This window comes from Anopheles stephensi, chromosome 2 (genome assembly GCF_013141755.1).
Source record: "Anopheles stephensi strain Indian chromosome 2, UCI_ANSTEP_V1.0, whole genome shotgun sequence".
NCBI lineage: Eukaryota > Metazoa > Arthropoda > Insecta > Diptera > Culicidae > Anopheles > Anopheles stephensi.
The window spans coordinates 64,152,590-64,165,029 of NC_050202.1; the positions used below are offsets into that span (position 1 = coordinate 64,152,590).

General features: G+C 47.6%; 3 protein-coding genes across 4 annotated transcripts; 2 read left to right on the forward strand and 1 right to left on the reverse strand.

The window, feature by feature from the left end:
• Positions 1–5: 5 nt before the first annotated feature.
• Positions 6–930, reverse strand: LOC118502439. The gene has a single exon (XM_036034667.1). It carries the CDS (start codon positions 928–930, stop codon positions 160–162), a length of 771 nt encoding a protein of 256 aa, XP_035890560.1. The 3' UTR covers positions 6–159.
• Positions 931–4,382: 3,452 nt separating this feature from the next.
• Positions 4,383–5,545, forward strand: LOC118506796 (protein apnoia). The gene is made up of 3 exons (XM_036044418.1): positions 4,383–4,593; positions 4,969–5,102; positions 5,177–5,545. The coding sequence occupies exons 1-3, from the start codon at positions 4,473–4,475 to the stop codon at positions 5,306–5,308; spliced, it is 387 nt and encodes a 128-aa protein (XP_035900311.1). The 5' UTR covers positions 4,383–4,472; the 3' UTR covers positions 5,309–5,545.
• Positions 5,546–6,475: 930 nt separating this feature from the next.
• LOC118506797 lies at positions 6,476–11,041 on the forward strand. Of its 2 annotated transcripts, XM_036044419.1 has the most exons (5): positions 6,476–7,455; positions 7,548–9,408; positions 9,550–9,768; positions 9,831–10,172; positions 10,329–11,041. In XM_036044419.1, exons 1-2 carry the CDS (start codon positions 6,678–6,680, stop codon positions 7,853–7,855), a joined length of 1,086 nt encoding a protein of 361 aa, XP_035900312.1. In that variant the 5' UTR covers positions 6,476–6,677; the 3' UTR covers positions 7,856–9,408; positions 9,550–9,768; positions 9,831–10,172; positions 10,329–11,041. The 2 variants fall into 2 exon arrangements, with proteins under 2 accessions (XP_035900312.1, XP_035900313.1); XM_036044420.1 differs by lacking the exon at positions 9,550–9,768.
• Positions 11,042–12,440: the final 1,399 nt, after the last annotated feature.

Sequence of the window (12,440 nt, forward strand, 5' to 3'; positions counted from 1 at the left end):
AGTGTGCACAGATTGCGCCACGCGCATCCTTATCCACAGCTTCCACAGCTGCCAGCGATCGAGCAGCAGGAGCGGAAGCATTTTTTTGGTTTCAAGTTGTGTAGTGCCCCCTTCCCCGATACTGTTGACTGCGTGCTGAGTCCTTCTGGTGCCGGAGGCCTAATTGTAACCAGCGTTAAAGTACACCGTTTGTTTACTTTCCTGTTCGGCGGCATGCTGTTTCGCCAGATACATGATGGCTGCCGCAAGGGCCGCGTGGTTCACAATGCTGGAGAAGATGGTGGCAAACTTGAGCACGGGCAGTATCATCGGTAACACGCCGGCCAACAGCATCGAGGGCAACAGTACAAGCGGCACACTCAGCTGCAACACCGTCCGGATGCCTTTCTTTGCCTTATCGCGTCCTCCGGCAACGTCCGGCTCGACGGCCATAATACCCTTGCGCACGGAGAACTCGAGCTGGTTCGTGTCACTGGGCGTGAGCCGTACCGCCACACCCGGCACTAGCTGCAGATCGATGATGCGCTCGTTAAACAGCAACCGCAAACCGCGTGCTAGCCGATCGTTCACAACACTATCGTTCAGCGCGAGCAGCTGATCGCTGAACAGTTTATTGTCCGTGCTCCGGTAGCTGGGCAGTAGCACCTGCTGCACGTCGTGCGTGATGTTGCCGGTGTTGGCGAAACGGTACGCCCGCGATTCCATATTCTGCAACAGGTACAGCTTGCCACAGTCAATGAGCGAAACGTGCTCGAGGCAGCTCAGCAATCGCAACGGTACCGTCTTTAGGTAGGCGCCACCGCTCGAACGGCTCGCGCTCGAGAAACTGCTCGAATATCGGCTGTGGAAGTATTTGCGCGTTTCGCAGCGCGATTGTGGCGCCAAAAGTGTAACTCCAAGCAGCAACAGAACAGCGTACAATCGGACCATGGTGATGTTGATGATGATACTGGTTGGCGGGAGGGCAATTAATGATTCTCTACTGTTATGGTTCAAGTGTCCTCTTAGGCAGTCTTCTGTCAATCTGCCGCTTCCTATGCACTTCCTATGCTTTAATTCTAACGCTTCCGAGCAGATGCTTGATGCTTTAAATCGCGTCGCTGAGCACTCGCACGGGCGGTTTCGGATTCGCGTGATCTTAACTCGATCGTAGCTGAGCAATAACTGAGCGCTGGCAGCATTTACCGGCCCAAGCCTTGTTCTCGGCCGAGAGATGGCGAGCTGAATGGTAGGCGATCATCACCGGTAAAGAAAGTGGAAAAACCACTCCACTCCGGCCGGGGAGGAGTACCGCAATTTTCCTGCTCCATCGCATCCCCCCCCCCCCTACGGCGGAAGCCTCTCAACCCCACGATGCCACCACCGTTTGGAAAAACTGATCAGGTGGTGAAATCTGTAGACTTGGAGTCGTCCTCACGTAGTCTTGCGTTAGAATATGGATCACTTTCCTTGGACCGGTATCCAGCCGAAGCAAGTTTTGTGCGTCCTGCTTCCGGTGCGCGAATCTGGGTCCCGGCAGTCGGTCACCGTTTCACACCGGCGTGCGGCAAAGTGCGTTCCATTTCCTGCCAGTTATCTCGTCGGGTCGTGCCCACCGAAAACGGGTTCCAGCGTTTGCCAGGTTTTGCCAGCTCGATTTGCTCTCTCGGAGCAGCGCTCAGGTTGAAGAAAATGATGACCAGTTACAGTTAATTCCAACCGAGTGGTTGGAAGCAAATTTTCTCCATTCCAGTAGCTTCCACCGAATCCCGGATTTATAGCCGGGTGGAACAGAGATGAACGGGAGGGAATCCGGGAAGACGTTAGGAGACCGATCAAACTAGAATGTGTCGGTATCTAAACTGTACAATGCTTGGCCGGTACTTGAGATGAGATGAAAACTATGCGTCTGCCAGGTGACGCTCGATGGGTTTGCCCATTTACGGGTGCTGTAGCGTGCTGATCAGTGGTGGGAAAAAAGTGACAGCGGCACAACGGAAGGAAGAATAAAGCGGGAACCCTAAGCGGATGGGAATGGATGCTGTGGAGCACGCAGCGGTGGAGTACGACATTTGTTAACGGTAAGTAATCTGTTACGGTGCTATTTACTTTCTTCGCCCATCGTCACCACTGCTAGACAAGAGTGGAAATGCATGTTAAGGCTCAGCACTTATCGTGATCGAAATCACATCATGTACGGAGTTGCGGGCTGTTGCGCTCTGCTAGAAGTGGAGCAGGTTTTTCGGAATCAGCGTTTTGAAATTTAATAAATGTTGCGTATTAGATGGGTGCCATATGTTCGATGTTTTATAAAACATAACCCAAAGAGAGGTAGTTTTCAATTGGTAGAATGTTAATAGAACGTTTAATAGAACCAGTATAGTAGTAGATCTTATTGTTGAAGGGGAGTAAAAAAGGTAGAAAATATTGTCGAACTGACTGCTTGAACCAAGCAAACTAGTAGAAAACCCAGAAACAAAGAAGCAGAACTTTGTGACGGTTCGACAGTTGCTTAAGCCGTTGTGGAGCTTTTGTGCTGTTTAAGAAGAGAATGAAGCTTGCTGGAATTATGAATCGAGTCTTGTTGGTAAAAGATGTGTCAACCAACGATCAACCATCAATCGTATCAATGAAATAATAAAAATTCTATAAAAACATGTTTTAAAAATTTAGTTTTAAGGCGAGGCGAGCGAGAATAAAACTATTTGAGGTAACTTCGAAGATCCCTTTCTTCTCTTCTCTTCTTTTTTGGCGTAACGACCTCGTAGGTCATGCCTGCCATTTCTGGCTTACTAGACTTCATTGATACCACCTAGTTGCTTAGTAAGTAAGCCCTCACTATGGTGGGCCGGTCCGGATGGGATTTGAACCACGGTCCTGATGTGTGAAGACCGGTGCCGCCGACGCCCCAAGATGGTTGGTTGGCTATATCTGATTGAAGAAGTTCCGTTTGCAAGCTAAGATCACGAAGATACATATCACTAGCTAAGCTTCATCTAATCTGGAGATCTCTAGATAAAACTAAGACCATTCAAAGTATCTCGTGCCGGAGGTAGTAAATTATTATTTTCATCTGCAAGCTTTCTTTGTCCAACGTCAGTAGTAATCACTCATGCTAATAACAACAACAACATTCGTTAAAATCAGTTAATTTTTCAGTGCATATCTCGGTCGATCTTACAAACAGAAAGTAAATAATTTCTAACTAGCTCTAGCACCTGCCAATTTGTCATTTGACTTTCTTTCTGACGCCGGCGTACTAACGTGCCATCCATTGGCAGTGCAATCAGCTGTAACTAGCGCACCTTTTTCGCAAAAACAATTGACCCGTTGCAAGCATTGATTAACTTCGCGATCGTTCAATCTGATCGAGCGTACAATACGCACAAACCAACCAGTCTTCTGGACTGTACGCTTATCCCGCTATCAAAAAGGGTAATGCGGATGAGCATGATTGAAAAGTGAAACTATAACGCAGCAACTGCAGCAGTCCGGGATAGAAAAGCTTGTGCCCTTGTGCCCTTGAAGCGCCATGCCCGTGAAACCGTCCCCGGTGCAGAGAAAACTCATGCGCATAATTGCCCGCGGTGGTCTACAATTAACCGCTTAGCGGAGTGGCAATGCGGATACGGTCCACGATCCGGATCACTGACGTCTGTGTGATCCATATTGTCAAAACCCGATCGTGGCAATGCTGCTTTGGCCGCTTGACTGGTTTTGCGAGCCTACTACCGACCCGGACCCGGTTATCGGTTCTTTCGGACTCTGCTGGAACTGCTCTGTGAGCTATTTTTTCTGCAGCGCATTTTCTTCCCCGGGTATCGAGAGGACTGGATCACAGCGTTAGGGATGTCACATGTCTTATCACTCAATGGGTCAGTCAGTTTGATTAGCTGATTTGCATTCCGGCAGACCGGAAGCAAGGTTTTCCTTTTACGGTCCCACGAGGAAAGTGATCGAAAGCGAGAGTTTTCCCGACCATTTCGCTTATGGACAGGGTGGGTGAAATCGATAGACGGAACGGATCTATAAGAAACCAACCGTGTGTGTGTGTGTGCTTTCAAAACACACCACTAACGTCCTCCAAAAATGGGGAGAACTTATGCGGATGGACGATCGAAAATGTGCGGACCGGACGGCACGGATTGCAGGAAGCATAACCTCATAACCGCCGTGATGACGGCCGCGTGTAAGGGAAATCGAACACCCTGCATGCCCTCATGCATACAATGGGGGAGTCGTGCAGTTGTCATCGCCACATTTTTGGGAGTTTGGAATTTCGCTCCAACGGCTTTGGGCAGGGGAAGCGAGACAAACGGACTCCACACACCCACCATGTGCGAACGCAGTCAATGATTTAAATACGATCTGCCGAATGTTTGATGGCACAGTCCGTCGTTTGTCGTTCATTCGCTTAGTGTAGTGCTTCACGAGGTAGTGGTTTTCATCGCGCCCAAAATCGCAAGAATCAAACGCAACCGAATTCTAGCAAAATGGCCTCATTCGATCGTACGCTCGTGTTTGGTGCTCTGGTGCTGTGTGCAGTGTGCAGTCTTGCTTGTGCGGCCGATGCAACGACCGGTGCGGATAGCAGTTTTGATGCCGATATGATTGGTTAGTGTACTGCTCGAATCGAGCAGTTAGCTTTGTAGTGCTTTTGGCTTAAGGAATGAAACCCGACCTGCATCGAACCAGTTGGAAATGGGTTAATGCATCGCGCCTTCGGTTGCAGGCTCTCGATCCGTCGTTGTCTTTGGTGTGGAACGAATTTATCACTTCATTGTGTACCGTAGTGCAATCTTTTACGATCGACGTTGCAGATGTGACGGAACGGAAGCAGTGACTCTGCACAGTTATTAAGCTTAATCTCGTTCTGTTTGCCCTGATACAAGGCGAACTTTAAATTTGTCCACCGATTCGAACGATCTCCAACTGCAGCCAGTTTGCCACTAAAGAATTTACGTTACGACACCGTTGCTTTCTCTCCAGAGGGACGCACGTTTGGACATCACTTCCTGAAGCGCATCAGCTTCGCCATGATTCCGGCCGCGTTCGTCGTCGGTGTCATCACCACCCTGCTGTCTGCCCTGACCGTGGTCTCGATGAAGGGTTTGGGTGTCGGTGTAAGTATGCCCACTTAGCCCCGATCGCTAGATATTTCGGTAAATTATTCTAATCGTTCCTTCGCTTCCTGCAGGTAATTCTTCTGGTGCTTACCATCTCGCAAGTAATTGCCAGAAGCTTCCCGGCCCCACTGCCACCACCAGTCCCGGTGGCTTACAGTGCACCCGCTCCCGCACCCATTCCCCTCGTCTACAAGGATTGGTAGAAGACGTCCGGAAGTCCTCCCCTCTTAGTGCCCTAGCTTAAGCGTAATGAACTATTAATTTATTTATTTATTTCTGCCATACGGCGTGCCATGGCGAACCGATTCACGATTTCACAGACCTTTGAAGCCCAGCCAAATGTGGGCCAAACAATGCACGATCGCGTCGATCGATCGCACGATTAAGCGAATCTTACCACCGTCAAAACGCGTGACAATAAATTTCTCCGAAATTAAAAATTCTGGTCTCGCGTCTTATTATCGTTGCTTTTAACGCTTCTCCGTGGTCGTCCGAGTACCACCCTTTTCCATTACTTTGTGTCGCATCGCATTCGCAAGGCACGCTGCACCATTTAATTGTTCCGTGAGCTCCAATGTCACGATACTGGCCACCGGTAGTGGTGACTAGGATCGCCAGAAAAGGGAACCTGATCTAGATCTGGAACGAGCGCGGACCTAGTTTGCGTCGGTCGGCGCGTGTCCGAATGTCCCACTGTACGTGGTGTTGCACCTTCGAGATTTCATACGCGAAGCTGTATTGGTGGAACATTCGTCTTTTCGTACATTTTCCGCAACCCTTCCCAGAACAGGGGCAATGCACCGCACCGTTTTCTCCAACCGAAGCGACGGGAAATGACACGGTACGCATTTCACTTTCGTCTCACAAATTAACGCACACGCAAAGTGGGCAAATTATCATAAAATGATAACAACGATCATGGTTGGCGCTTGAAATGAAATGGGAAGAAGGGTGGCCCTGCATACTCGCAGGGAGGATTCACAAGAAGCAAAGTATGCTTTCTGGAGCCAGTTTTGCCAGCTGCTGCTGCTGCTGCGTGCTCGCTGTCGTGTGCGACATTTCGGTCTCTGGGTAAAGAAGAGCGAACGAGAGCTTTGGATTGGGTCGGAAAAACTGGCTGCCTGGCCTGGCTGGTGGAACAGCTCGTACGAACGGTGGGAAGGAAATGTTGGAACTCGTACCCACCTCGTACGCGTTCAAGCGTACAGTGTGTCCCGCCGGCGAGAGCAAGAGAGAGAGAGAGAGAGCGAAAGCAAGTGATCGTGAAAGATGGGCCAACCATGGAAAGGAGATGGGAAAATTGCAGCCTGCAAGATTTTCAATAAAATATAATCATCCGTCGAGCAACGGTTTTCGCCATTCCGTCGAGTGAAGTTCAGCAGTCGAGATAGGTGTAGAATCTTGGAGATACCAGTGTTCCGACGCCCTGCCGTACTTAGTGTGTTTGCTGTGCTGATCAGAAATCAGAAAACGATCGGCTGGTTTTGTGGTTTGCTCTTCGGTGCGGTGTTATATTCTCCTGGTGTGTGCGTGTGTGTGTTTTTGCGGCCACTTATCAACTCATTACCAGACATGGACACGAGACGGAAATTAAGACGGTGCGAGACGGCTTTAATGCTGCTCATGATAACCGCCTGCCCATTGCTTATCCGCGGCGAGATGCGCAAATCGTGGCAGACGAAAAGTGTCGCCGTGCAGGCACAGATGCTTAAAGCTGCCCGGCTTGAAGATCCACCAAATGCGAAGCCTCCGGAAGCGAGTGATGCGGCGACGGGTTCAGCGCTGGAGGACCCAAATAATGGAGCATCGCTTACCGAACCACCGCACTCTACCGTGAAAGCGACGGAAGAGCTTAAACCTAAGCCTGCGACCGTTTTTAGTAGCCGGGTGCGTAGCAAATACGGTACCGTTGTGGGTTCGGTCGCTCCAGAAAAGCTGACCGAGAACAGTGCAACGCCTGCGCCACAGGACGCTGATGTCCGTGCCGTTCCGCTCGGGTTCGAGCATAGTCCGGAGGAAATACAAATAGACGACGCTACCGTACAGGATGACGATGATGATGAGGATGATGATGACGATGATGATCCACTGGGATGGGATGGAGTGCAAGATGATCAGCAGGGTAAGCAGTACGATCTGATCGAGAACATCCTGGCCGAGGTTGAAGAGCGTGTGACGGATGAGAAGCGAGACGAAGCGGATGAGTTGTTACGGTCCAGAACGAAAAAGCCTACCGAACGGACGAAGACGTACACCTTCCCGCCGGTGCTAAACATGACCATCGACGAGCCCAACAACATCGTGAAGGTGAAGCTAAATCAGGACATTGTGCGTGATATGCTGAATACCGGTAAGTGAGGCTTTTTAGGGACTTTGGAAACTTGGGGAAAGTAACATAGTATCGCCTTAACACTCCTTGGTTGGCTCTTCACTATCTCTCAGGGCGTGAATCGGGCGGTGGTATCGGTGGCAAGAAGATGCTGCGCTATGTGCTCCCACTGTTCATCCTACCCTTCCTGATCCAGTCCGCCGTCATACCTTTCATGCTGACTGCGGTCAAACTGTTCCTGCTCAAGTCGCTGATGGCGGGCAAGCTGGCCATCTTTCTGCTGCTGCTGGGTGCGTTCAAAAACTTTACCAAAAAGGACCGGGACGTGTACGTGAAGGATCTGCCCGACCGGCGGTACGAACCGTCGAGCGAAGGGTTCGCTTACCTGGCCGAGGGACGACCGAGCGGATGGGTCAACTAGGCGACAGCAATTCGGCGCTGCCGACTATATTTATGCAACTAGAAAACGTTAGACACGATACGAACGTAACAAAGAACGATAGATTTAATGCATAGCATGGCTCTAAGCCAGTACAAACAATAAACGTACCGCGTACCGTTCTCTCAATTCGATCCGAACCTACGGACCGGCGAACAATTTCTTGAGCGCAGAGGTAAATGTGCAGACGGCTGAAAAGTGGTGTTTGATTTTAGGTGCTCCGTTTCCGGGTTAAGTGTCTGTGCCTGGAATGGGAACACGGGTTCGTACCGATCCCATAGCGCTATCCGTAGCTGGGCAACAACACATAATTGAACCCCAATTGTTGAGCCTCATTTTGTTGCATCGGACTGGGCTGAGTTGGTGTGTGTTTTATGAATTTAGGAAATCTTCTACCTTGATGAGCCCGTTGATTTGTGGTGATTACATTTTTGTTAACCCTTTTTTAAAGTGGGTAATCGGGCGTTGATGTCTAGACTGTTCCATGTACGGGTAAACATATCCAAAGCTGAGTCAGATTCAAGAGCGATTGAAGCAGTTCTGGGCAATTCGACCTTGTGCTAGATGTACCTGTTGATAACTACGGAACTGATATCACTATTTATAGAAAATTTTTAGGATTTAGATTTTTCTAACAGATTTAAATCCTAAACGTTTCCATAATAGTTCATCAATTAAATGACGTTCCCATTATAATAGGTCATCAGAATCAAAAGAGCTGTTAAATCTGTAATACTTATCCATAAAAATGGCTTGTTTTGACGGTTTAAATGCTACCGGTCAGAGGTATGGTCGTATCTTGGTCCAGTTTAGCTCATTCCATACATTAATTGCTTAAGCCATATAGGTTGGGCAACTCAAAATGCTTTGAATCATTATTCACAGTAAAATTGTTTGCAACCCTTTTTTTATTCTGGGCCGAATAATGCTCGTATATGTAAGTCAACCCCGTTAAATATGTAACTTATTTTCCTTAAGATTTACTAGTTTTTACTAGAGATTTAGAACCAAACGATTGTAATGAAATAAAAAAAAGACAAAGTTAGGAGGATAATTATTTAAATATCAACGCGATATAGCGCAAAATTGGAGGCGCAGCTATAGCAAGTGGTGGCAGTGTATGACGACGCTCTCGAAAGAACCACCGTCATCGTACCAGCCAATACTATTCGCTTAAAAAACATAATACTAAAAGATTAAAAAAATTACTAACAAAAATGTTGACTGCCGTGACACTTGCCCGACCGACACGCCGATTCTTGTTGATAAGAGGACGACGGTAGTGCTTATGACAGCGTCATTGTGGCGCGGTAAACACTGTACATTTGTTACATGATGTGGAAAACGCTATTTGTACCGGCGTGTTAGTTGTTAGTTATTGTTAGTTATCTTGTTTATTGCATAAAAACATTGTAGTTTTGACGATCCTAATCACAAAAGTGGCCCATATTGCATGATCATTTAAATGGTGGCAAATAATTATGTTACAACAGCACCGAATCACAGCAAAGTGATGTGTTAAAGTATCGGAGTGAGTAAGTATTTTTTAGCATGTCGTCCAGGACCATATACAGGAAGCGGTTGGCGGGATATTGGCTTGTTTAATTAAGCGGGCGGCAAGTCAATTGAACGCGGTGCGTTATCTTTTTGTCGGGACTATTTTCTTCTACCAATAGCTCGGTACCACCAGCGTAGTATCTAGCCCCGTTGCATGACTCATAAGACATGAGTGCTCAGCATGTAGAACCAGGTCAAGGTATACTCCATACTCCATATCGCCACATTATTACACTACGGTTGACGGGCAGCACGAACGCTAGACCTAGCAGCTTTCAAGCAAACCGGGTTAAGCAATGCTTTCGTACAAAATTCTAATCACATCCAGCTACAATGGGGTACGGGGGCATCCAGATGTAGAACCAGCAGAAGCAACATCAACCAAAATCCCATTTTCCAGGTTCCCACCACACGCATCGTACCGGATCGATCAGTGAAATCGCTCTTATCTTCGGTGGGCAGATAGGTATGTCTTATCAGTTGTGCTATAACGCGCGTGATAGCACGCAGCAGTACACCTGTAGGGCCGGCAGATTGCGCTAAGGCGACTGCCCCAGTCGTACGTGTAACCTCTGCCGGGAAGCAAGTCCACGCAAGTACGGAAACCCCTCCCACACAACGCAGTAAGCGCAACGAGAATAGTGTCAAGCGGAAGCGCGAAAGAATTATACCGCAAAAAAACGAGTTAAATAACTTCCACCATTCATCATGGGCTGCAGCGAAATCATGCGTAATCTCGGTGGTAAGTTTGGCGATTCCTGTGCGGGAACACGGATTAACAGGGGGGTGTTTTTTTTTTGTGCAGTTCCGTTGCTTCCAATCTCGCACGGTGATAACGTGTTCTTTTTTTTTCTTTTCTTTTGCGTTGCTGCAACCTGATACAACCGTGTCGCACCAGACCTCATAATGAACAATAAGCTGGTCACCTTTCTGAGTGTGGCCCTGTTCGCGTTCGTGATCACTGTGATAGCGTTAGCGGTGTCAAACAATAATAACGCAAACGATTTGGACGAATGCCGGGCAGAGCTGGCCAAAATCCTGTCATCCACGTCGGTAGCCCCGCCAGACACCACAACTGCTACAGCTATTTCAACTGAAAGTACTACAACAATTACGCCATCTACTCCCATATCGTAATGATTTGATCGACGGTTAATGTGTAGTGTTGAACGATAAAATTCGGTGTAGGGCCTATCACTTGTACCACGATCACACAATGAAACCTGCTTCAAGTGAGTGAAGGAAAAACGAAAAGGAAAATCTAAATTACAATATGTGCTCAATCGACGGTTAAATCTGTATCTGCATTCCGCACATACCGTTTTGTGGGTATATACAGCTGGCCTTTTTTGTCCCTTGTTAGATGCAACGATAACGAGGCCCCTAGTTATCGGTGAGTCAGAGGACCTGGTCCAACACCGGAGATAGGAAGTGAGAGATTCGTTATCGAAAGCGTGTGGCAATAGTTTTTTTTTTCGAAGCAAAATTAAGTAACTAATCGGTGTATAAGTAACAAAACTGTGTAATGGTTAGTGTACCGCAACATCCAGTCTAAATAAATGTACTGCACCTCACTGACGGAACAGGCAGTGAATGTAAGTGCGTAACGTAGAATTTATGTTTTAAATCCAATGGGGATGACAAGAAAGCTCAACTATAATTCAATGATATGAGTTATTATATGTTACATGCTAACTTATGTTCAACATTGTTCTGGAAGGTGTCCTGCGAAACCTGGCGCTTCGATATCGGGGCCACGATTTTCATCCAACCTCTTCAATTCCTTAGATTCGCGGATGACATCGACATGATCAGACGGACAACTAATTTGTCATGAGAAGCGTATGCTCGGCTGAAACGCAAGGCCTATCGGATTGGATCGAGGATCAATGCAACGAGCCAAAGATCAGATCGCCGTGGGAAACGGCGACGGTCGCGAGGTGGTAGAGGAGTTCTACTGCCTTGGTACGATCGTAAGTCGTATAACATCGGATAACAACGTAAGCACCGAATTGCGAAGGCGCATAGTCGAGGTGTTTGCTGGTGCAGATATCTTGACGGGGGCCTTAACCGAAAGGATTCGATGGCTGGGGCACGTGATGAGGATGTCATCACGCCACACTCATGTCTCACCAGGAAAGAGCACATTAGCGACCATTTCGACACGAGGCGTAGAGACGCACGACGAGCTCGTTAGTTGGATCAGGTGTAGAATAACCTGTCGGAGAGCGGATGTAACTTTGGTTGCACGAATGCAGCTCTGGACCGAGTCTTGTGCTGCATCGACCAGAAGATGTGTAGTCCCGTTTAGCAGTACTGCTCCAATAACCCGTTAGATTTTTTTCTTTTGTATCTAATGGTGAAGCTTAAGCCAGCCAGACATTCTCACCCTAGTGGGAAAACCCTGACTTTACCCTCAGTAATGTAGTCAGTCCTGCGTGCGAGAAGGCGGTCTGGACGAGTCTTGAACCCTGTTCCTACCCGTGTGAAGTCCGGGCATTTTCTTCCTTTGGCCTTTTCTTCCTTTGCCGAAAAGTTGTTTCAGAGTGGTGTAAAAAGTCCTATTTCATTATTAGTAATTATAGAATTGTGTGAATTTTTATCAGTTCTGTCCAACGAACGCATCAATGAAGTGTAGCGATTTTGTTCGGAATTTCTCCATTCATAAACACGCTTGCTGTGATCAGTTAAATTGAAAGTAGTTATCGCACCCACCTACAGAGGGCGCCACCGACACCGACAAAGCTCGTGTGAGCTTTATCGACGAAGCGAAAGTGTTCGTTTTCTTACCTCAGGCCGTATGGAAATGTTTTGCATATTTTATTGTATTGATCTTACAACTCCAAGCAACAACAAAAAAATGTATTTTAGCAACGAAGAAATATCAACGAAGGATTTAGAACAATTTCATTTTCTCAACCACGTTTTAGCGTGATGTGCTAAACGTAATTTACTAATCTTGCTACACTGTTAGCATAAACTAATAAGAAAATAGATAAGATAGTACAGA

What these genes read in the sequence shown, in the direction of transcription:
- LOC118502439 (XM_036034667.1), bottom strand. Translation starts at nt 930, where the DNA reads ATGGTCCGATTGTACGCTGTTCTGTTGCTGCTTGGAGTTACACTTTTG.
- LOC118506796 (XM_036044418.1), top strand. Translation starts at nt 4,473, where the DNA reads ATGGCCTCATTCGATCGTACGCTCGTGTTTGGTGCTCTGGTGCTGTGT. An exon ending in TTTTGATGCCGATATGATTG is followed by an intron (nt 4,594 to 4,968) that starts GTTAGTGTACTG and finishes CTTTCTCTCCAG; the next exon opens with AGGGACGCACGTTTGGACAT. An exon ending in TGAAGGGTTTGGGTGTCGGT is followed by an intron (nt 5,103 to 5,176) that starts GTAAGTATGCCC and finishes CGCTTCCTGCAG; the next exon opens with GTAATTCTTCTGGTGCTTAC.
- LOC118506797 (XM_036044419.1), top strand. Translation starts at nt 6,678, where the DNA reads ATGGACACGAGACGGAAATTAAGACGGTGCGAGACGGCTTTAATGCTG. An exon ending in GCGTGATATGCTGAATACCG is followed by an intron (nt 7,456 to 7,547) that starts GTAAGTGAGGCT and finishes ACTATCTCTCAG; the next exon opens with GGCGTGAATCGGGCGGTGGT.